Source organism: Barbus barbus (genome assembly GCF_936440315.1).
Source record: "Barbus barbus genome assembly, chromosome: 23".
Lineage (NCBI taxonomy): Eukaryota > Metazoa > Chordata > Actinopteri > Cypriniformes > Cyprinidae > Barbus > Barbus barbus.
In genome coordinates, this window is record NC_136751.1 from 20,078,626 (window position 1) to 20,102,525 (window position 23,900).

Consider the following 23,900-nt stretch of genomic DNA (forward strand, 5'->3'; position numbering starts at 1 on the left):
TTCTGTGTCAAAGTCTCCTGAGGACAGTAGATTGTCAAAGCATCACCACAGCTTTCGGGAAGTTGTTGGTGATTTTACAGACACGTCTTTTAGGGTTCATTTTCACAGCTTTTATGATTTGTCTGTCATCAACTACTGTTGTTTTCTCAGCCGATCAGGTAGTTGTTGGTGTCACTGGTGGTTTCCAAACTCTTGATTTCTCCATGCCCTTTATTTTTACTATAGCTCTAATTGACTTCCTCTTTTCTTTTAGCATCCAAATTGCTTGCTTTTCTCTCAAAGTCAGCTCCCTCATCTTCATCCTGGTGTCATCATCGAATGCAAGATGCAGAATACCGAAGTAATGGATATAACTGATACAACACATTTCCTGCTTTTAATATCTGAAGAATTAGTGCAACAGGACACAGTTGATCACTTAGAAAGTCCTGTGAGGCAACTGTTCCAATACTTATGCTCACATCAGATAGGAGGATGAAACTCTAAAAGTGCGGAACTTCTTAGCTGGCAAAACATCTATGTGTTGAATCACCCAACAATAAAATGTGACATTCTGTAGTTTTGTCTCATATTCATCTTTTAATCATATTTGTAAATGTCTTGACTCCACAGCCAACAGAGCAATTTTGTCTTTACTGTTCCAATACTGTATATATATTGATTGATTTTATACATATATATAGTTAACACGTTAATTACAGGTAGGAGGCATTGAACTCAATCTCTTGACTTCTTTGAGAGTATAATAGAAGTCCCCCTTTGTGAGCTCAGCTCCGTCTGACAGACATGCGTATCCTGCTCGGTTAGTCTGAATAATATTTCCATAATTTTGAGCAGCAAACACAAGGGGGAAAAAACTACTCTCCTCACAGAGTTCTGGAAAAATCCGAAAATATGCCAGTGCCAATGTGATTTAGCCTGACAAGTGTGCACTGCCTTCAACCCTTTTGATTGTAGCACCCGTTTCGAAAACAAGAGAACATCATCACTGCTTGGCCAAACTTGTGGAAAGAAAGAAAGAAAAAAAAAAGAAAGGAAGAAACAGAAAAACAAAACTGAGAAATTAAAAAGTTTTTAAAAATGCTTTGTGTCAAATATATCCAGTGTGAGAATAACATTGCGTCATAAAAGTACTCACACCTAGAAGACGTACACAAAACTGAAAGAAATTCACCTGAAAATCACAAAGAAAGAGTGAGTAAATTTGAGTGAACTAAACTAGAGTGAACTAGCGCTTCATTACAACCCACACATCGTGTCCGCTTCTCCATGCACGCTCTGTGTCTCTCTCTTAATGAAGGTTAACGTGAGGATGTCGGACTCCATGGGCCCCTGCAGTTAATCCACACAGTGCATTCTGCAGGCCAGAGGAATGCGTTGGCTCTCCCAGTTTTAAAAATACTGACTGCCATAGGTCCCTGCACAACTGTCAATGTTCCTCTTGGGAGGAAGGGGGGAAAACATTCTTCACTTTAATTTAGCTAGGCAATCAAACCGCAGGCCTAAATCACCGCTTGTCCATCCCAGTGCCATGCGCACAAATTTATTATTACTGTGGATCCTAAACTGGTCTGAAAACAAAACCAGCTTTTGCATCTACGACTGCCACCTTTTTGCTGGCTACCCTCTGGGCGCAGGCCAGCTGAGACCGAAAGCAAAAGCTTTTACGGTGACGGTCACTGAACGGAGTATTGTTCCCCCTTCCACAGCCTTGAGAGGAGGCTCGCTAAAACACTAAACTAACAGTTGGACATTCCATACATTTTTAATGGCATGGCTGCCTCTTTATTTGTTTCCCTAACCCCGTGGCCCGGACTGAATGAATGGCTCTATTGGAGGAGGCAGGCAGGCGCAGCAGCGTGCAGGGTGGAGGGAGAGGAAAGATAGGCTGCCCCAGCCTTCCCAGAGCACACTGCAAGACTCGAACTCTCACTCATTACTGGGTGGGGGTGGGCTCAGTGACGAAATGATTACCTGTACGAATGGTCTGAAATTTTACACAAACTCTTCTCTCTTTTGAAGTGGAAAAACACATTGGTTGTCACATATACTAGATGATAAATAAGCATGCTTTATGTCACCGTGTAAGCCTGTTAAATAAAATAAATTAAAATAAAATAAAATTTTAAATATTGTAAATGCATTTTGATGCTTTCTGTCAATGTTTAGGTCTAAATTCACATTAGACTAAAAGAATATGCCTGGCTGAAATTGATGTCACATTCACTTACTAGAAAGAGCTATCATCATACTGTCACAGTTCAGGGTGCCTTCCCGGCTCCTCTTGCTGTCTGTATTGTCCTGTCAGGTTCGGAAGCTCGTGGTCTGGGCAATCAGTGATGATGGTGCAGTGGGAGTGCACAGATCACGAGCTGACTCTCCCCCACCTGTCGCTCATTCCCCCACTCCCTTAAATGTCTCTACTTTCCTGTTCCTCGTTGTGAGTAGATTGTTTTGTCCTTACTAGTGTTCTGTGTAAGATTCACGCTTCTTTATCTGACCTTCTGTTCCCTTGTGCTGCAGGACTCGTAGCGCGGATATCCAGCAGCTTGTATGTACTGCTGGCCAGCTCTGGAATCTCCGCTTCCCTAAGCAGCTGTTAAATATTGTTTATGTTATATTGTGTTTTGTGGCGAGAAATAAAGTTTCTCCGTTCTCTACTCTGATAGTCCCCTATCATTCATACCCTGACAGAATCTACTCACCAAATAATGGATTCAGCAGAGGAAACGGAGTTGCACCGAGCTCTCTCGCAGCAGGGCAATCTGCTGGGTCGGCAGCAGGAAGAACTTGAGGCTTCTCGTCACGCCTATGCGGATGTTTCGCTCCAACTTAACCAGCTGGTGGAATGGCTGGACCAGCTACAGGTCATCTCTTCTGCAGCTCGGGCTGCAGCACCCGCTCCTAGCCCAGAAGGAGCAGTTCCTCGCCACGCAGAACCGCGGCTTAATCCGCCCGCTCCTTACTCGGGTGAGCCCAACTCATGTCGGTCATTTCTGTCCCAATGCTCGCTGATTTTCGCACTCCAGCCTTCCTGTTTCCCCACGGAGCTATCCAGGCTAGCGTACGTCATCACGCTCTTGGTGGGTCAAGCGAGGGAGTGGGGCACGGCCATGTGGGATGGCGAGCAGGCCTGCTGTGAAACTTTTGAGGCATTCTCGGATGAGCTGCGCAAGGTGTTCGATCACTCGGCTTGGGGAATTGAGGCGGCATGAGCCTTGTCGGTGCTTCAGCAGGGCGAGCAGTCCGTGTCCGTGTACTCCATTGCGTTCTGCACGCTCGCCGCATCCTGCAGCTGGAATGAGAAGGCACTCTTGGATCACTTCCTCCACGGCCTGGCTGAGCACGTGAAGGACGAGATCTATTCCCTGGAGCTGCCAGCTGGCTTAGATGGATTGATCGACCTCGCTATTCGGGTCGACGACCGGGATTCTGGATTGGCCACACGCCTGGGGATTTCGTCCGTTGCCCTGACCGAACCTATTTCGGCTAGGACTCTTTGTGGCACCCTACTTACTAATTTTACTCATGTCACTAAGTTTGTTACATTAACTTTGTCTGGTAATCATACTGAGGAGATCCGATTCCTCCTTATTCACTTGCCCACCGCTCCAGTGGTGTTGGGTCACACCTGGTTGATTAAACATAACCCCCACATTGACTGGGCTCGCAGTTCCGTGTTGGCTTGGAGCCCTTTCTGTTTAGCCCAATGTCTGGGTGCTGCATTTTCCCCGGTCATGTCTTGTTCTGTGTTGCAGGAGGAGCCGGTGAGCCTGGCGGATGTACCGGAGGCTTACCATGACTTGAGAGCGGTGTTCAGTAAGTCCCAAGCTTCATCTCTGCCTCCGCGCCACCCGTACAACTGTGTTATTGACCTGTTGCCTGGCACTTCCCCACCTAAGGGGCGCCTTTACTCTGTGTCCGGACCGGAGAGGGAGGCCATGGAGAGGTATATTCACGATTCTCTGGTAGCAGGCATTATCCGTCCCTCTTCCTCTCCAGCTGGAGCAGGGTTCTTCTTTGTGGAGAAGAAGGATGGTTCGCTGCGCCCCTGTATAGACTATGGGGGGTTGAATGACATCACGGTAAATAATCGTTATCCTTTGCCGTTGATGTCATCGGCCTTTGAGCTCTTGCAGGGGGCAACCAAGTTGGAAGTTGGACCTCCGCAGTGCTTGGTTCGGATTATGGAGGGGGACGAATGGAAGATCGCCTTTAACACCCATACTGGGCATTTTGAATACTTGGTCATGTTGTTTGGATATAGCGCGGATATCCAGCAGCTTGTATGGTCCGCAGGCGCTGCTGGCCAGCTCTGGAATCTCCGCTTCCCTAAGCAGCTGTTAAATATTGTTTATGTTATTTTGTGTTTTGTGGCTAGAAATAAAGTTTCTCCGTTCTATACTCTGCATCTGAGTCCTCTATCACTCATACCCTGACACATACTGCCAATAGTGTCACAAAGTATCATTCTTGATATTGATTTTGTGAAATACGTGACTCATATCAAAATACAGTAAATACAGTCTTAGGAGAAACAAAATCTCTGCTTTTCCAAAATGCTTCACATCTTGAAATATTTACTGTGGTCAAACAATGTGGTGAGAAATACAATTTAATCTAATATCCCTAAAATCCAAGACCAGTTCCTCATTGAGAATGCCAAGCTTCATGTACTTACACACATAAACCTACTGACAAAGACAAAAACATGATACAGTCTCAGCGAGACATAAACAACATGACCATAAACAAATATGCATATCTTTTTCTCAATCTATTGTGAGATACAATAGAGGCGACTAATTTAGCTGTCCGCTATTGGCTGATGAGCATTTGTTTGCCTTGTTTACGTGTGTTATGCAAGGGGAAGAGGAAGTCGGTCATTCAAGTCAGGAACACACATTCAAGGAGAGCTGTATGGTATAGCCATGACGGCACGGTACCGACCGCCTGTGTTATATTTACATGCTGTGCATCTCTGTCAAAATGAAAAAAAAAAAAAAACTACAATCAAACGAATGCCACACAGACACATGTAGTCTCACGCACATATACAAATGCACATCCCAACCCATCACTTCCAGGCCGCTGGGCTTCTCTTCAACATTCCTCAGCTTCCCCCTGCCGTCAAAGGGGTAGTTGAGCAGCCCCTGCGCTACAAAACCCAGGCAAGATTTTTAAAACAGGATGTTTGGCTGAGGCCTCCTTCCCCTCAAATAAACAATCCGCAGAACCTGATTTTCTGGAGGCAGGGTGGAAGTACTCCAGTCACATTATTTCCACATCCCGTATCCTGGAGCACTTGGGGCCCAGGGGGAGTGTGGGCAGGCTCTGGGGCTGCGGTGGAAACCTGAGGCCCCGTGCCAGGCAACGAGAATAAGGGAGAGGGAGGAAAAAAGATAAAAAGGAGGGAAAGAGCGAGAGAGGGAGATACCGAGGTGAGGGAATATGAGGGGGGAGGGCAAAAGGGTGGCCCCTGCACTGTCCACCCCACTCTGGCTCATTTTTCACTGGCATAGTAACACCGTTACAGCGTGTGCGTGTGTGGGACTGTTCTGTCTTTCTGTAATATGGACTGGCATGGGTTTTTAGGAAAGAGAGTGGAAAAGGATAGCTCAAATTGAAACCGTCCCAATGCAGAGCTGTTTAGACTCTTAAAGTTACATAACTCATTATTCATAGTTCTGCTGTAAATGACATAATACAGCTCATGTCACTCCCATGATCCTAGTTTACCTCAGCAATGGAAAAAATACAGTGTAGTTAAAGTCTTCGTATTGCGTACATAATATCAAACGTCTATGATCTTTCTCACAATCACCGTTTTAAAGGAAAAGTTTATTCAAAACTTAACATTTTGTCACTCTCGTTTCATGAGCGTGATGGGAAGTTTGAATCAATGATTCTTTTTTTAGTATTATTTATATACTATTATACTTATAAATGTTTTGAATAATCTTTTATATTTTAATTTTAGTTTCATTTTTAGTAATTCATTTAGGTGATTTTATCATTTTTAAAAAATACTTCTATTTCTATTTATTGATTGATTATATTCTATTTTATTATTTTTTTAGTATTTAAACCTAAACCTTTTTTCAGTTAGTTGCTACGACAGCATTTCTAATTTTGGTTAAGATTAAGTTTATGTAATGACAACAATGGTTTGAATATGCTAAATGTAAATGAAATTTGAGAAGACAAGCTTGCCTTACATGTAAAACTGTTCCACAGAGTAATGGTTTGGCTTCTGAAGACTTGAAATATACAGGGCATCATTTTTGGCAATTTTTCTTGTACTTCCATGATGCTTTTTTGGAGCTTGACAGTACCTGGTCACTACATGATCTCAATGTATAGAAAAGATCAGCATAAACATTCTTTCAAATTTCTCCTTTTGTTTTGTTCTTCTAAATCATACAGGTTTGGAATGACATTAGAGTAAATAAAAGATGACAGAACTATTATGAAAGATTTAAGCATTGACAACGAAAAGAATTTGAAACTCGGTCTAGATATTTTCAAGCGTCTGCGAGCCAGCTAATAAATTGAGGGGAAGACATCACATGCCTTTTTAAGGCTTTTCAGAATCTATGGACGCAATCAAATCAATGGTAATCAGCACGCCATCACATGCTTCGATTACTTTGTTTAAATGTTGGGCGTCCAGATGCCCTTTTCATGCACTGCAGAAATGAGGTCAGATCAGACCTAGATAGACTGGCATGTGTGTACTGCTGCCAGTTTATTACATAAAACACGTCTGTTTGTGATTTTCTGATAGGGAGAGTATGTGATTATGCTTGTGTCAGACTATCAGTCAAAACAATAGACACGCTGGCCTGTAAGACGGCAATTTTATGAAAACAAAGACAAGAAGTTGTACTATCAATACCAGTGTTGGGAGTAACGGCGTTTAAGTATAACGGCGTTACTAACGGCGTTATTTTTTCATTAACGGAGTAATCTAATTAATTACTTTTCCCATCGTTGCAACGCCGTTATCGTTACTGAGAATGTAAAGTGGCGCGTTACTACAATTTGGTTGAATAAAGCGCGAGGAGGTGTCAGGCTTTGGCTACACATCAGCTGCCTGGAGAGAGCAGTGGTGGGGATGATGACGCCGTTGCAAATGCGATGATGATTGGCTAGGTGGGCGGATGCCCTGCTCACGCTCTCTCATTGCACGCTCTTACTACCACTAAACACACAAAGACCGCGACAATGGCGACAAGCCAGGGAAATTCAAAGGTAGCGTTTTCTAACTGGAAGTACCGGCACTACTTCTCACTCATGGAAATTAAAGGCAAGAATGTGTATGTAACATGCACGCTATGCCCAGGGAAAAAAACGTTATCCACGTCTGCATCAAGTAACTCAAATCTAATGAAGCACCTTACATCAACCCATGCGAATATGACACTTGTTGCTGCTGCAGCTGCTAACCCAAGTCCAAATGTAGAATATTATTATTATTAAATGTAGAATGTGGGAATATTATTTTATTTTCAATATTTGATTTTGTTACTTTACGGAATATTTAAGAGTAGGATAGTGTTCTGTTGTTTACATTTGTGTCTTAATTTTGCACTTGAATTTTATTTTCAATATTTATTTTCTATATGGTTTTATTTCTATGCATCATATGGCAGGCTGCAATCTGTTGAGTTCAAATAAATACCAAATGCTCTAAAATACTGTATATAGTGTTTTTATTCTTCAATCAGTTAATATAAACGTTAAAGATGTTATAGAACGTAACAGCGTTATAGAACATAAAAAATAACGCCACAGTTACTTTGCTGAGTAACTAATTACTTTTACAGTGTGGTAACTGAGTTACTAACTCAATTACTTTTTGGGAGAAGTAATTTGTAACTGTAACTAATTACTTTTTTAAAGTAAGATGACCAACACTGATCAATACTGTGATCAACCAGTGGCTCATTGTGAAAGCAATGCTACCTGTTTAGATCAGCTCGGATTCAGCACCTCTCATACTTCATGACGCATATCCTTTTTCCACTGAAATTGCGCAGATCGGTAGATCTCTGAATCTGCCCACATTGCCGTTGATCTGAGAAATCAATAATAACTGAATGTGTTTCTACATGACCAACTCACAAGCCAATATATCACATCGTGGTGTTTGTTTATTAACTGTTTAAATATATAAAGATTTCATATTTCAATATATACACAACTAATATAAATGATTTCAAATGGGGAAAAATAAATGTCTTTGAATTAGTCCAATGAATGAGCATCGTGCCACATATTCAGGCAATAATGGGATTGATCTAGTTTTTCACCATTAAATTTTGCGTTTTTATGTGGTCTTAAATTAAAAACTATACTTGGAGATATTATCCTACAACCTGTCCTCTGATGATACCTGTTTATTGTTTAAAACCACCAGATCTAATGGGCAAAGTAGAGCCAGAAAGGATCCAGATTGGACAAACACCACCACTAACACTCTGTTGATGGAAAAGAGGCTTTGGTTTACAGTCACAATGCTGATCAGTTTGGTAAAGTCCAGTACAGTTGAATGAGACTGTCATTGCTTTCCATTTTTAAGACATACAGCACCGATAGACCGCAGATAGGGACGCCAGCCTGGCTGTGGTCTACTCCCCAAAAACAGAGAGGGCAGTGTAAACATCACAACGCACCAGGAGTGAACCCAGAGTAAAATTACAGACCGCCAAACCATTCCTCTATACCTGACTGAGCCTTTCCTCCTCCTCAGGCCAAAACAGCACTCGATGAACCTACCCGCACAGCCATCCGACCACCTTTCCTACATTCTCAAGGAAAAATAACATAACATACAAAACACAATACAGGGCTCCTCAGTGGGACGTGGGGTCTCTCTCATAGTGATGACACAACTACAGTAAGTTCTCACTGTGATTGTGATGTCTTAAAGTAAGAACGCACACGCGTGAAAACACATTGGATTTGCTTCCTTTTCCACATATGGTGACAAATTCCAGGGGGCTTATTAGGGTGCATCTCTCAGCTGTAGCACATCTATGGCTGGTCTGAGAATGATTGGTAAACAGCCACTGGTTTTTCTGCCCTGCCGGCCTTCCACATCTGTCATATCCCTCATCATAGAGACTAATAGTCACTGGAAAAACAATTCTACTGCTCTGCAGCAGGGATGTGCGTCATTCAGAGTCCAATTGAGATCTTTCAATTCCAGTTCACTTGCTGAATTACTAGCAAATATGATGCAGAACTGCACTCGAAAAAGTAGAATTTAGTAGAATAAAGTAGAAAAAGTACAACAGATAGATAGATAGATAGATAGATAGATAGATAGATAGATAGATAGATAGATAGATAGATAGATAGATAGATAGATAGATAGATAGATAGATAGATAGATAGATAGATAGATAGATAGATAGATAAAATATAAAAGCTTTTTCTAATTATTTACATAAAATGTGTGTATACTAATTTTAAATTGACTTTCATTTTATGGACCAGTATGGAATTTTCCAGAATACAATTATCTGTTTTGTATTTGTATGAACTAAAAATCCAATTCAACATCCTTTGAGTGTCTCCAATTCATATTACACCTCACGAACCATGACAAAATTGTCCCCACCCTTACGATCATGCTGACATTCTCAGTGAGCATCAGAGGATCAGGAGACCACCTCCCAATACAGGGGCTTGTGAACCACAAAGATCACAAAGACCCTAATACAGAGAGGAAACACAAACTCACATGCATGCAGTTATACAGGAAGCAATGAGACCTGCTTCAAAGAACATAATTCTGATCTCCACACAGCCACAACAAGGAGTGAGGAAACAGGTGGGCTGCATTACAACCCAGTCACAGCTACAGAATGTGACTGGAACCACACACGCACACACACATTTTTGCAGACACACATGTAGCACATCACGACCACGTGTTTTGACGGCCATGCTTTGAAAACATAGCGAACACTTAATCAATAGCTGTGCGTTGACACAGTGTACACATAAACTGACAAACACAGTTGCTTTTAAACGAGAAACTGCGGCTGAAACGCCGAACTATAGACATCCAGATACAAAACAACACAAACAGAGAGAGATGTACCCAAACACGGGAGCACAGACATCTCAGACACCAACACAAACAACACAGAAACGCAAATATTCACACGGATTCCAGGACATGCAAAAAAAACAGTCGTGCACAAACAGGCAAAAATGCTAAATACGTGCAGAAAGGCTTACAGAAACTCAATGAAGATTTAAGCTGAAAATCCTAATGCAGTGTGCTTCAAACAAACTCACTGAGGCAGCAAGACATCAAAGATCTATTACATAAATAGCCTCAGATCTCAAGCATCCACAGACTGTCTTTCAAACCAAGACGCCAAATTCTCTAAAATCTCGCCCTTGGGCGGCAAGAAGTTTTCATCTGACTCGTTGAGATGTGTTCTGTTATTGTCAAACAGAGTGGATAAGAGTTCAGAGCAGGAGTTACACTCGCCCAGGGGGCTGCAAACTGCTCCCCCTTCCACTTTTGGCCCCCGGCCTCACTTTCAAGAGCTTTACTAGTTCCTGCATGTGGGTGGGGTGGGATAAGGGACTCAGGGTGGGTGGATGGCCATATGTATGAACGCTTTTAGATTTTAGATCCGTTTCCTTTCTTTCTTGCTGTACAGGTAGCATAAAGGAAAGGGATGAAATTCCATATGTGACCCTCTCCAAATCTAATACCTTATGTTTAGTGATTTGGAGAGGGTCACCTATAGAATTTTAACAATTTCAGCAATTTCAGACTTTGGAGAGTTGTCAATTCAATGCTTCACACCAAATTATTATAAGCTGTAGAGAAAAAAACCCTGCATGTGATGCATTTTGAATGCTTCACTTCCTTGTATGGAGACACTGGAATTAAAATTCTATACCTTGTATAGAAATAAATGTAAATATTTAAACACTTTTTTTACTCTACAAGCGAATTATGTACAGTATGAAAACTTTATATTCATTTCCAAAAAATTACATTTAAAAGTATTACTACAATTTTTAAATGAGTGTTAGATGATGGCAAAAGAAATAGTTTTAAATTCTACAACTAAATTTAGCCACCACAATTTAAAAAAATTAATATTCTCCAAAGATTACATCTAACAGGTGTTACTATTTTTTTTTAAAGTGATCTAAATGCAAAAATAGGGGAAATGAGCATGCACCTTTAAATATTAAATATCGCCAATATTCATAATATGTATAAAAAAATAAATAATTTGGCCGATAATCAATATGCTATCATATGCATGCTATATTTGTTCTTTTTAAGTCAGTATATGACAATAATAAACATATCTAGTTAAAAACGCTCTTGCATGCAGGTTAAAAAGGCCTGATTATGAACCTACAAGAAAGTCATAGCTCACATGAACCCAATCCAGAGAAAAAAAATCTCAGCAAGCATTTGAAACATCATTTGTTTGCGCAAGGAGTGTCGCCAGCCTGTGAAGTGGTGGTGACAGGGTGCATGAAGCCGCAAGCTCAGGTAGCTCCTTCTGGGAAAGGGGGTGGATTGACCCGCTCTCTTTGAATGCTATTTCTAGCGCTGCAAAACAAGGCCTTAGCCTTTCTGTCTCTGCGGCCATGATCCTACGCATGCATGGTGCGGTTCCAGTTTTATGAGAGAAGCATGTTGATTTCATTCCATAAGAGGGGAGTGTTTCATCTCAAACCATGACACAAGAGTGTTTCTCCTCTTTTCTCTCAGTGTGGCCCTTTCACAGCAATGGAAAAAAGCCTACTCCGGTTAAGATAAAGCCGTAAAGGCTGATATGTGCGTTTGTATGTGCGTGTTCTGTTACGTGCCGTTGTGTGCAGAGCGTATAACGTGACTTGGTGTGCTCGAGTGTGTGTGTGTCCCTGCGAGCTTGGATCTTATTACAGTTTGATCCCACTCAAATATTTCTGAAAGAAAACAGAGGAGGGGAGGTAGGCTCTACGGCCAGCCAACACGGCCCACTGAACCTCTGCTGGGCTCACAATGAGAGCTTTATCTCCACCACACTCTCTCCACTCCTAATGGCCTTTAATGAGGAAGAGCAAAGCACAACATAAAAACCAAATTACCTGCAAAGTTTGCTCATTTATTCAAACATACTCCAAGGGAACCCGCAGAACTTAGGACAGCGGAAGGTATGCCTTGCTGTTTTCTTTGCATTTTAGATTTTACTGAGCACTTAACCCCTTCCTGGCCCTTAAAACGGATGCAAAACTATGTCACTGGAATATTCCTGACAAACTCTGAGATTTGTATTACAACTAAAAGGGAAAACACCCTCTGCATGCTCAGTGCTTTCTCTAGCAGAAGGGGGGAGAAAGTAAATATGTGGTGCAAGGTCACCATCGCAGGCACGTAGCGTTTGTTTGAACAAAGATGTTACCACATGAGCTCTCCGGGACTGGAAAAAAACAGTCTGACAATGGTATCACAGGCCATGCTGACACGAAGACTCCAAACAAACCAAATTAAAACAGAGCAACTCAACAATTTAGAGCAGATATATTAAAAAAAAAAAGAAAACTCACCTGAGAATTCCCCTTGGGTGACGTTAGGCGAGCTGGCAGCCTCTGTTTCAGTGTAAGACAGTGTGGAATCTGACAGATCTGAGGAGATAAAGTATGTCATCTGGTTAGAGTTTGTTAGTTAGAAATGTCATTTTTGATCCATTTTTAATTTGATGATATAACTAGGAATGTTAAAAGCACAGCTACCAAGCAACATGCCATAGTTTTCTATTATATAAATATCCACATTACCCTTCAAAATTTTGGAGTCAGTAAGATTTTTAATACTTTTATTTTATTTACAGTGTTAAAAAGGATTTCTATTTCAAATAAATGCTGTTCTTATGAACTTCTGATTCATTAAAAAAATTCTGAAAAAAAGAAATGTCATGATTTCCACATAAATCTTAATTTTCAAATGTTTCTTGACCACCATATCAGAAAATAACAATGATTTCCGGAGGATCATATGACACTGAAGACTGGCATGTTGGCTGCTGAAAATTCACCTTTGCCATCAAAGGATGGAATAAACATTTTAAATATATTAAAACAGAAAACAGTTATTTTAAATTGTTATAATATTTATAATATTACTTTTAATCACATAAATGCAGCCTTGGTGTGCATAAGATACTTTTTTCTAAATAAATCTTACCGACCCCAAACGTTGATTGTCTGTTCATACAATTGTTTTTTTTACATAGAAGCATGTTAACTAATATATTTTGCTTGCTGTCAAGAAATCTCATTGGTACTAGAGCTGTATCAACAGCTGATATGTTGATATTGAGCCAATCCTAGTAACAAATAAATTAGTTATCAGGCTGAGCTGCAAACCACCAAAGCATCAGTTCCAGATGGTACCACCTCCTGTCAACAGTGTGCCCGATGTTGAGCTATGGTACCGAGAGGATATCCCAGCCCAGTGCCAGGCCCCAGCAACCCTCACAACAGACAGGGCCAAGCCCAGGCCGGCTCCAGATTGGCATGCTGAAAATGGGCCCGCCGGATACTGGCTGCAGCCTCCACTGGCTCTCAGTTTGTCACTGTGCCTAATTGCCACCATTAAAATTATTCACGTTGTTCTACTTTTTGCTTCCCCTTTTGCTCTCTGTAAAGCCAGGGATTCAACCAGTAGGTGACAACTGATGGCACTGACTTATTTTGGCCAGGTTATTTTGTTACACAGATTATTTTATTAAATTTGTCAGTAAATGATCTCACATCACCTGTTCCCACAGAATGTGCATATACATGATCATTTACAACGACATCTTAAAAAAATACATATTTAATCAGCAATTAGAGTGTGTATGTGAAACTTACCCAGTGGCTTGTGTTCTTCGCTGGGGGAAAGTCTTGAGTATGGAGGAGGAGGTGACTCTAAAATATAACAGCAGTATGGTTACAATTGGAATAGAAAAACAAAAGGACAATTATATATAGATATATTACTTAATTTGGACAGACTATGTTGGGTCTGTGGCTCACAAAACACAATGTAGATCTTGTCTACAGCACTATAGAACATGTATGCATACTGTAGGCCCAAAACTGCACAGAAAGCACCTAATTTCTGCTAAATTCAAATGCCTGCCATTTACAAAGTTCCACACAATTCCTTTCTTGCATATTCAGTTGTTTAATATTTTTACAGATTTCATACTGCTTTGAGGTATCAATGAGACCGTAGTACTCTTAGTTCTGGTTAACACATTTTCCCATGTTTTTTAAATTCCATTTAAAAAAAATTGTAGATTAAAACAACACATTGGAGAAAAAAGAAAACACAAATACTTAATTGTATTTTTTCTGAGGCAAAATTCTTCTGAAGCTAAAGAAAACTCAAAGCGGGTTTATAGATGATTCACCATTTAATGGCATGGACACCAGTGATGGACTAATACAAAAACAACATATATATATATATATATATATATATATATAAGTCGAATTTTCAACGCGCAAAAACTCCTCTAGTAACAAAAGAAAGCATTAAAAGATCGAAGGCACAAAGGAAAAAAGTCTCTGGACAAGTAGCCTTATGACCTCGCCTATGACCATCGTGGGGGGGGGGGGGGGGGGGGGGGGGCATAATGTGGACTGTCTCTTTAAGAGTGGCGGCAGTAATTGCCAGTATCCTAAACTCAGTCACTCAGATACACAGCGAGTCAGTCTGGCGCCAGTTGTATGCAAACTGTATATTACCGCCACTCCTTCACCTAAATAGCATGAGGCGTCCTCCTTAGGAAAAAAGTGACTTTTAAAGCGTAACTTGAAACTGATATAATTTCAAAGCAATAAGTCTTCGCAGAAAGGAAGCGTGTTTTGTCCAAAGTAAATACTGTCATCTTAATCTATAGCTACAACAAAGCAAAATAAAATTTATTTAACGCCAAACATTCATAAACAAACCCATTAGTAAAATAAAGTTTCATTGTAAGCCCTTGCTAAATACACTGAAATGTGTGGCCAAACACTGTTTTATGTGATTAAATGCGCTCACAGACATGGGGCACCATCTGAACAATAGAATTTATCTATTTAACGTCGTCTGTGAAAATGAACCTTGAAAAAACCCGTCAAAACCATTGATGGAGTTTAAAGATTGAGAGGGCTCTGTTGTTCAATCGCATGAAAGAAATACCATCTTCATGGGGACACGCATGAGCGCCTGTGAGCTATGTGTGTCTCTACAGAGAACAGAGGGGAGAGAGAGGGGTTGCTGTCTCCCTCAAGCGTCTCTACTCTGAGAAACTCCAATAAAACGCTGAGCAAAGAGTGTAATTGTCAGTTTGAAGCCTTTGATTAAAACTTATCTCTTATATGCAAGGATTTATTATGGAACAACTGATTTATAGCTTGCCAGTGTGCCTCAGGTTGCCAATGTCCTCCACACTGGATTGTCAATCTATCATATGAATGCTAGGAATTCTAATCGTTACATTAGTCCATCAATCTGTGGGAGTTTAAAGCATGTGAAGAGCGGTTTAACGAGTTAATCTGCTCGTTTGAGTTGTTTCAGACTAAACATATCACAATAACATCTGAAATTTTAACAAGTAGGCTATTGGTCATTGTGAGCCTTATGAGAGGAAAGTAGCCAGCGGATAGCTATTGTATAATTGCTAATGACTTGACTAAGGAAATATTGGAATGAAAACGTACTTGCTTTCCTTAAATTGCTTGGACTTGGATTTTAGATTTTTAAGGCCACACAGCCAGTGTTTACATGGGATCAGACTTTAATGAAATTTTCTAAATCAAATAAAAATGACTGTCTTAACCGTAGACTACTACTACTAGCCTATTTAAGAGACAATCATTTGGAGAATACATAACCCATGTACCAGCAGGTAATTAATATACTAAGCAGTAGCCTAATTTAATCAAGGTCACACATAGCCCACGGTCTGTCAATTCAGAAACCTGCATGAAATACATTTTTAAAACGTCATGCATTTTATATGCAATTATTATGCTTGTATTTTACTTCTAGTTTCCTGGATACAATGCAACTGTTAGCCTATGGAAAATTATGAAATAGCAGAATATAAAAACAGGACAGTACAGGGCTGCTACATTGTGGACAATGTGCAAATTGCTACTTTTTAAGTCACTGTTGTCATTACTTAATAAGCTATTTAAAGCATTGAAACGTAATTGCTTATATTTTACTAAAGGCATTTCTTTTCGCACTTCTTTGCTATTGCACTCATTTGATCAATGGCATTCTGTAGTATATGAATCACTGTAACAACAAAGCTTCAATGCATCTGTTGGGGGAACCCTGAGGAAAACCCTTTGGCATAACAGCAGGTTGAAAGCGAAGCCTAATAATGAGAAAATCTGGTCAGTTCAGGTTTTAGACATAGGCTACTCGTCAATGAGATCTTCGCTTACCTGGCCCACAGAGTCGGCTATAATGATATGGATTGCAGCACACTACCGGACCGTCCTGAGCTCCGAAGCTCTTGCACTCACAGAGCGCTTTAAGCTGGGCCGTGTGCTGCAGGTCTGACCACCGGTAAAGCTTACAGATGAGCAGCTGTGGAGGAGCCATGTGGCCGCCTAACCGTAGCTCGGTCCGCGATACCATCACACAGTCGCTCGGCATCCCTCCTTTGGACTCCACGGCTTCCAACAAAGTATCCAAGGTTTTCTCCTTTAGCCTTTTTAATAGCGAATAGGTGGCGGTCTTGAGCTCCTGCTCCATAACGGAGCGAGGTTTCGTCTCCTGGCTCTCAAGAGGACCGGGGGGGTCCCGAGAAGAGCCAATGTTCCTCAGCACGAACTGGCACGAGCCTGGCCCCGGGCTTCTAGACCCAGAATGATGGTCCCGATCTTTAAATAAACAGCAAGTGACTGTTCTACAATCGCTGTCCTGCACAGACCGAGGGCTTCCCACCGTACACACCGTACCCCCATCTTGGTCCAAGACGCCCCCTGAGGTGCCACCACCGCTGCTCGCAGTGGGATTCCTCGCACACACTTCCCCATAGTCCACGCCAGGCGACCTGCTCGGGGTCATCGGTCTGAACTCCGTCTTGGGAATTTTCTCTGGGTTGGAGCCAAGCAGATCGTCTCGAGACCCCTCGCCGCTTTTGCCATATCCATCGCCCCCCTCTTTATCTGGAATCAAACGGCTTCTCCAGAGTCGCCGCACAAGACCTGAGCGTTTCGTCCTGAACATACGACAACTTGAAACTATAGATGAGTTATTTACGTTCAGATCTTAGCGATTTGAAACTATTTCTGAGCTCGTGCAACATTAATGTTGGCCGAATGCCGTGCAGCGCGTGCACAGCCGAGCACCGTATATTGGTGGCAAAACCACAACATTAGTTTTGAAGGCACAATGTTATATTGCATTAAAAAACGGAGAACATCAAACACCCGCAAGGCTACACAGGAACGCATTCATTTTAGAAGAACGCTGTCAAGTAGCCTACATGTGAACAATGTTTGGAAAGTGGAGCTACAGTGCGATGCTTTTTAGACTTTAAATGCACTACGGGTTTTATCTACACCGAAGACATTTGTTGTCAAAATCCCTCGCGAAATGCTACACTAGTCGCACGCTCTCAAATGTTTTCGGACTTTGAAACATGTTCAGATCCACTCTTCAACAGCGGTTCTAGTGACATGAATGAAGCTGCTCCTCGGCGAATTAAATCCACAGACAATTCCTCGCAGAATTCACCATTCCGGTTGTTTTCCACTATTCCAGCGCACTCTTTTTTTGCGATCCAAAAATATCCTTGTGCGTGCGCCGGGGCCAGAAAAGGAACAATCCGTGGACTTATAGTGTGCTCCTGGTTCCGTGTTCAGACCTGGTCAAACTGCAACCCAGATCTCTCTCTCTTTCTCCGTTTCTCTCCCTTTTTCCTTTTTTTCTCCCCCTGTCACACACACATACGCACACACACAGGGCCCCCGAGGAGAGCGATGGAGCCATTGGCTGACTACCATCATGTGCTAGTCTAGACACTTTGGCGGCTCTGAGCTGCACTGATTGTTGCGCAAACAAGGTTTCAAGTTTCTTAACTCTTAAAGGCGTAACATCCATCTATTTCTTTTCTCATCATATATCCTAACTAAGATGATTGTTTATTCGAAGCAGAGGAAGAACTGCGAGTAAAATAGAACAAATGTAAAAATCCAAGAATTATTTAACAAACATTTCCAAGATGATGTCAGTGCATCTTTACTCCGGTCATAATTTTATTCTAGAGTTTCACGGGGTTGGCATGTACAACGACGCACCTTTTTTTTTCTTTTCTTTTCTTTTTTAAAACAAAATATAACCTAATAATTTATTTGCATAACAGCCGTTAACTGCAATGCATAATATAACAAACCACTGAAAGTCTTTAAAGGTGCACTCAGAACGCTTTTATTTATATATAGTGGCCTTTTATTTATTCCAAAAGTAAGAGTAGTTTTGGACGTTATACTGGCATCTATTGGTCTGGATGTATTAGGCTTGTTTATTTTTATTTATTTATTAATTGTATATTTTCTCATTTTACACATTAAAAAAACTACGGGGAAATAAGACTATCTTTGAAAAGAGAGACTTTGCAAAGTGAAGTATAGTATGTCTCAACGCTATCTCAACACATATGTCTATTGTTATGCTTAATAATAGTAACTAATTCACTTGGATGAGTTTTACTCTACATGCAGTTTTATTCATGTATAGAACTGCTTTTTATGTCTTAATTTCACATGAGTGATTATATTCCTCAAAAGTACTATTCATTTTCATTTATCTTTTTCATTTATTTATTTATTAAATTGCATTTTTATATCTATATGTAGCTACTTGAGAACTCCTCTACACATCTAATGTCTGTCTTACACCAGTAACTGTCAAGTTCCTTGTAAATGTACCTTGCAAATACATCCGAATCAAATTCTATAATAGTTTTTGTTATTGTGATGCAGAGTGTGCATTACCTGCACATGAGGAATTTTCAGTAGACTGGGAAGCTTGTTCCCAAAATTCCATAGAATGACCTCATGAGCTGCAAACGGCTCTCATTTGGGTGTGAATTCAAGCAATAGGTCATGCATAGACTGTGAGATGCAGCCCCTTTAACCCCCCCTTCAATTTACTAATCCTAAATAGCCTGAGATGTAATGCATTCATGCAAACGCAATACACCTTATACTTTGTTTGACCTTTCGGTTCGATCTATTTTCAATTTCAATATAAGCTAGATTGTTCCACATTATTTTTTCCATAATAATAATAATAAAGTAAATACTATGCATATACATCCAAATGTTAAAGTTCAAATGTATGCCTTTCATCACTTTTCCATGGCATTTTGTTCACTCATGCACATAAAGGGTTAAAGACTTTGGCTGGAGTAGAGCAGGCGGGGCGACATCTCTGTGTATTAACTTGCTCAAAGTAGCAAAAGTTCAGTAATAAACACTGCCGATTGGTTCCCCAACATTTACGACATGCCCCCGGAGACAGGGATTGGTTGAAAGGGGAAGAAAAAAGCAAATCGACGCGCCCACTGTTGTTACAATTGACAGTGAATGAAATAAATTTCCTGGCAGCTTGCCAGAAAGCAGAGCACAGTATTTGACACGCTTATTCGGCAAGAAGCTATGTAAATACAGTCTTAACAATGGACTTGTGCTGACAGCCTTATTTATCAAATGATCAAGAGGATGTGAAATTAAACTGTGTGGGAGGAGATCCAATCCAAACCATCCAATAAGGACTCCAAGCATCCCAAAATGAAAAATATCTGCCTATATCAAAACTATTTCAAGTAAGGCATCTTAATGTACACACACACACAAAAATAATAATAAAAATAATTCTCATATTAAAATTGAAATGAATAAGTACTTAACTAGGTTTTCAACACTCATAATAAAACAAACTAAATTCTACACTGTAAAATAAGCACAAAAAAAAGTTTTATTAAAGCATTGTAGCATGTGTTATGTGTTTATATTCACAAACAGATTTAAAATAATGCAATAACTAATTATAAAAGTATCAATTGCATTTTTTTTTCTTGATTTTAATTTTTGGTAAATCATGTGGTAATTATATCTTATTTTTAAAATTAAAATTATATGTGTGTGCATCAGTGTGTGACTAATACCGCACATATAGGTTGGTTGATGATTAAATTTTATGATTTTTCATTTATTGGTAGTAAAAAAAAAATAGCTTTCTTTACGCCCATATTTAACTGACTTACTATAACTTTTGAAATGTGCATGTATTGATTGAGCAGTAATGTAAATATGAAAATTATATATATATAACTTTTATTTTTTAACAATGAAATTAAGTAACATTTCCTGCAGCACAGATTTACAACTCAATACATATACTTGTACATTCAAAAAGTTATAGTACACTCTTTTTAAACTATAAATAAATGAAAAATCATCAGATTTAATCATCAACCAAACCAAAAGTCCAGTATTAGTCACACTGACATGCACACACACACCTGTCCTCTCCTTCTGCGAGTAAGAGTAGTGTTTGCCTGTGTGTAAGCGGGAATCGGATTTCCCTGGCAGGTTCATGGAGGTTATAGAGAGAGAGTGCATGGAGCCCCTCATGCCTGCTCCGTATTAGAGGCACCTGTTGCAAATACATTCTCTTTTGTAACTTAATCACACGTCAGACAGGGCAAAGAAAACTGTTATTGCAGCACTGCACTCCATGTTCAATCATTCTCACACTTTCTTGAAAAATCTGTGAAAACCCCACTCATGGCATAGTGCTAATAGTAGCCATCCGCCCACCTGTCTTTTGACAGGTAGTAGTTTAGCTAGACTATCTAAAACATGTCACTTTTTTTTTAAACCATATTGTTTCTTTATGACCACATTTTACAATTACATTTTTTATAGGATGTTCTATGATAAATTATTTGTGACTTCATTCACTGGCTATTGATATTTAATAATGTGGTTAGAATAAATTTTTTACCCTAGGCAATGTTTTACCTTTGCTTAAAAAAATGATAAAACAAGTTTTGCTTTCTGTTCAACACCATGTAAGCCTTGAGAGATTTGGCACTCAAATGGCTTTGGTAATGATCATTTTGTTTCTCAATTCCAATTGCTTGATGATAAATAAAAAAGAGAGCATTTTTAAGGGAACATTATGAAAGCTATGCAAAAAACATACAAGGAATAGCATTAAGATGATATTTTTGGCCAAGGAAAGACATTTGTGGTTTCATGGACTTGATGTTTGCAAAAACAAAGCCTGTTGTAAGTACAAAAATGCATATTTAGTGTAATTTACATATTATTGGATTCCTTTGATATTAGTAACTATGCAAATATCGCATAATGATGAATTATTCACCCCTTGAAATATTTCCTGAGGTTGTCTCTGAATAATTTCCTCCCTATCCAAGAAAAAAGGGGCTGTGTACTTATCAGTTTTTCAGTGACAGCATAACCATTAAATGTTGCCTTACCACATACACAGTAAAATGATATAATAGATATAATAGTTCTTGCAATTTTATTGTAAAATAAATAAATTAATTTTAAAAAATGAAATGTATTGTTTAAAATGTTTTCATAATTAAAATTATGAAATGATGTTAGTCTATTGACCCTAATGTTTGCTGCATGTGAAAGTGTGTAAGAAAAGAGCTCTTCAAAGAGGAGGAGGTAATTGAGTCAGAGGGCTGAAAACAGGGCCCAGCTGTTCACACAGACTGTCCCCCTGCTCCGCTCTTCTCTATGTGACCAGCAAAGCAGACTGTCAGCACCACTGGAAACCCTGGGGTAATAATCCAGTGGTCACGCCAGCTTGGTACAGCACTGACACTTCAGAGGAAGAGGATAACAAATCAAATTAAACACAACCGAGAGATACGTGTAGACAAAGCCCCAGGAATCAAGAAGAAAAATGGTATCTGGTTAGACGTTTCTGAGATATTAATGTCTTGTCTTAGTATTATGGCGCAGTTGAAATATAAACTTTCTTTGATCAGTTACAGGGAGTTCTTTTTGCATTGGATTGAAGATGGCAAGAGTTGTACAAATGTCTCAGATTGGAAGGCAGAGCTGCTTTGAACATTTAGTCCTGCCAACAGCAATGTTGCATGAAATGCGCTGTTCATATGACACTTTAAAAGATATCAGATGCATATTATGATGCATACTGATGTGCAATGGAAAGCAAATTTCAAACAGTAAGATTAGTTTTGAACATTTAATATTTTGGGGTGGTCAACAAAAATGAAAAATTAGTCTGTTCCTTAATGAAAAGGATGATCCAACATAAATAAATTAGACGAAGGAAGAACGGATTGCAGTGATTTCCATCCAAGTGTTCAAACATCTCATGGGATATTTCTGCCCTTTACTTGGGGGGGTAGCAAAATAAAAAATATTCTTTAAAAAATTATTATTTTTAATATATTAGTTCATTTACTAATATTAATAATATTGCTAAGTTATATCCAGTACAATACAGTATAATAATTAAACACATTTCTGCTTTTCATTCATGAATGGGTACTAGAGCCTTATTGATGGTCCTGTGGGGGGTACCTAAGACAAAAACTGTTTGAAAACATTAGTATAGAGGAGTGCAAGAAAGACTGTATGAAGGAAATCAGTGGAGAAGGAGAGTACATGCAACTAAACAATAAAATGCACCAGCCTGTGACAGCAGTCATATTCAAAGAGCAGGAGGCATTCATTCTCCATGAGGAAATTGTGAGGGAGTTCAGTACAGACGTATACTAATGAGAAACAGACTCGCACACTTAGGCCCATGGACGCAGTGGGGGTGGAGGGCAATGGAGTGGAGGGAATTCTACAGCTAATCTATTAACACAATGCTACACAAGACAACCCCGCCCCTGTATATTCAATACTGTACAATCGTGCCATTCTTTGTAAATGCCACAAGACATGTCTGTGTTATGAGACAAAGCGGAATTGGAAAAAAGAAAAGAAAAGAAACAAAGATGGTTGAATCTTTAATTGGAATCAATCTGATTCACTAGGTTGTATTGGAGACGGGAAGACCAGGAAGATGGGGCCTGAGGCTATGTGTGTCATCTTCTCTTTGTACCAGGGTAATTTGTGCCCCTAGGGACAGACTGTCAGTGGTCAAGCTTCACCATCACATTCTTGCCGATCTGCCCCATTGTGGGTCCATTCCACAACTGAAGAAGCTTGGGAGCACAAGGGAATAGAAGTTACAGTTGCATTATGGGACAGTTGGAATGGTCTCCTCAAACACACTAGCCAGTAAAGGAATACTTCACTTTAAAATTTTAATTTTGTCATCATGTCGTTCCTATATGACCTAACCTAACCTATATAATTTACTTATGTAGAACACAAAAACAGAACATTTTTAGATACATACATTGAAATCCAGTGTTGTTTTGGACACCATTGGCATTCACTGTATGGATAAAAAACATTTTGTGTTCAGCAGAAAAAAAGACAGTCATACAGGTTTGAAATGACATGAGGGTGTATAAATAATGACAGAATTTTCATCTTTTCCTTTTGACAGCTCCTTTAAAGAGCTATGAGACCTTAATTCAGGTCAGGTTTAAGAATTTAGGCCACTTCACAGAAAAATAAGAATGTATTATGTTGTTTTATGACACGCTGCCTCAGACTGAATAAATGTTAGGTAGATTTATTAGAGCAAAAGATTAAGATGAAATGTTTTGCAATGCTATTCTGAGTTTGGAACAGTGGATCGAGTAATAAATCTAGAAATAATTTAGGTTCATAATACATTACTCTTCCAAACTTGACTCTAAACTTTCCACACACTGCACCTTTTCCTCCCA

At 39.8% G+C, this 23,900-nt stretch overlaps 1 protein-coding gene across 1 annotated transcript in view; it reads right to left on the bottom strand.

Moving 5' to 3' along the window:
* LOC306842777 (mothers against decapentaplegic homolog 6-like) overlaps positions 1-17,911 on the bottom strand; it is a 31,019-nt gene extending 13,108 nt beyond the window's left edge. Inside the window, exons 1-3 of the mRNA XM_079373839.1 lie at positions 16,471-17,911; positions 13,894-13,950; positions 12,586-12,663 (exon numbers count right to left, since the gene is read on the bottom strand). Of these exons, the coding sequence (XP_079229965.1) occupies positions 12,586-12,663; positions 13,894-13,950; positions 16,471-17,260 (925 nt within the window). The 5' untranslated portion in view covers positions 17,261-17,911. The remainder of the gene's footprint in view (positions 1-12,585; positions 12,664-13,893; positions 13,951-16,470) is intronic.
* Between the last annotated feature and the right edge of the window lie 5,989 nt (positions 17,912-23,900).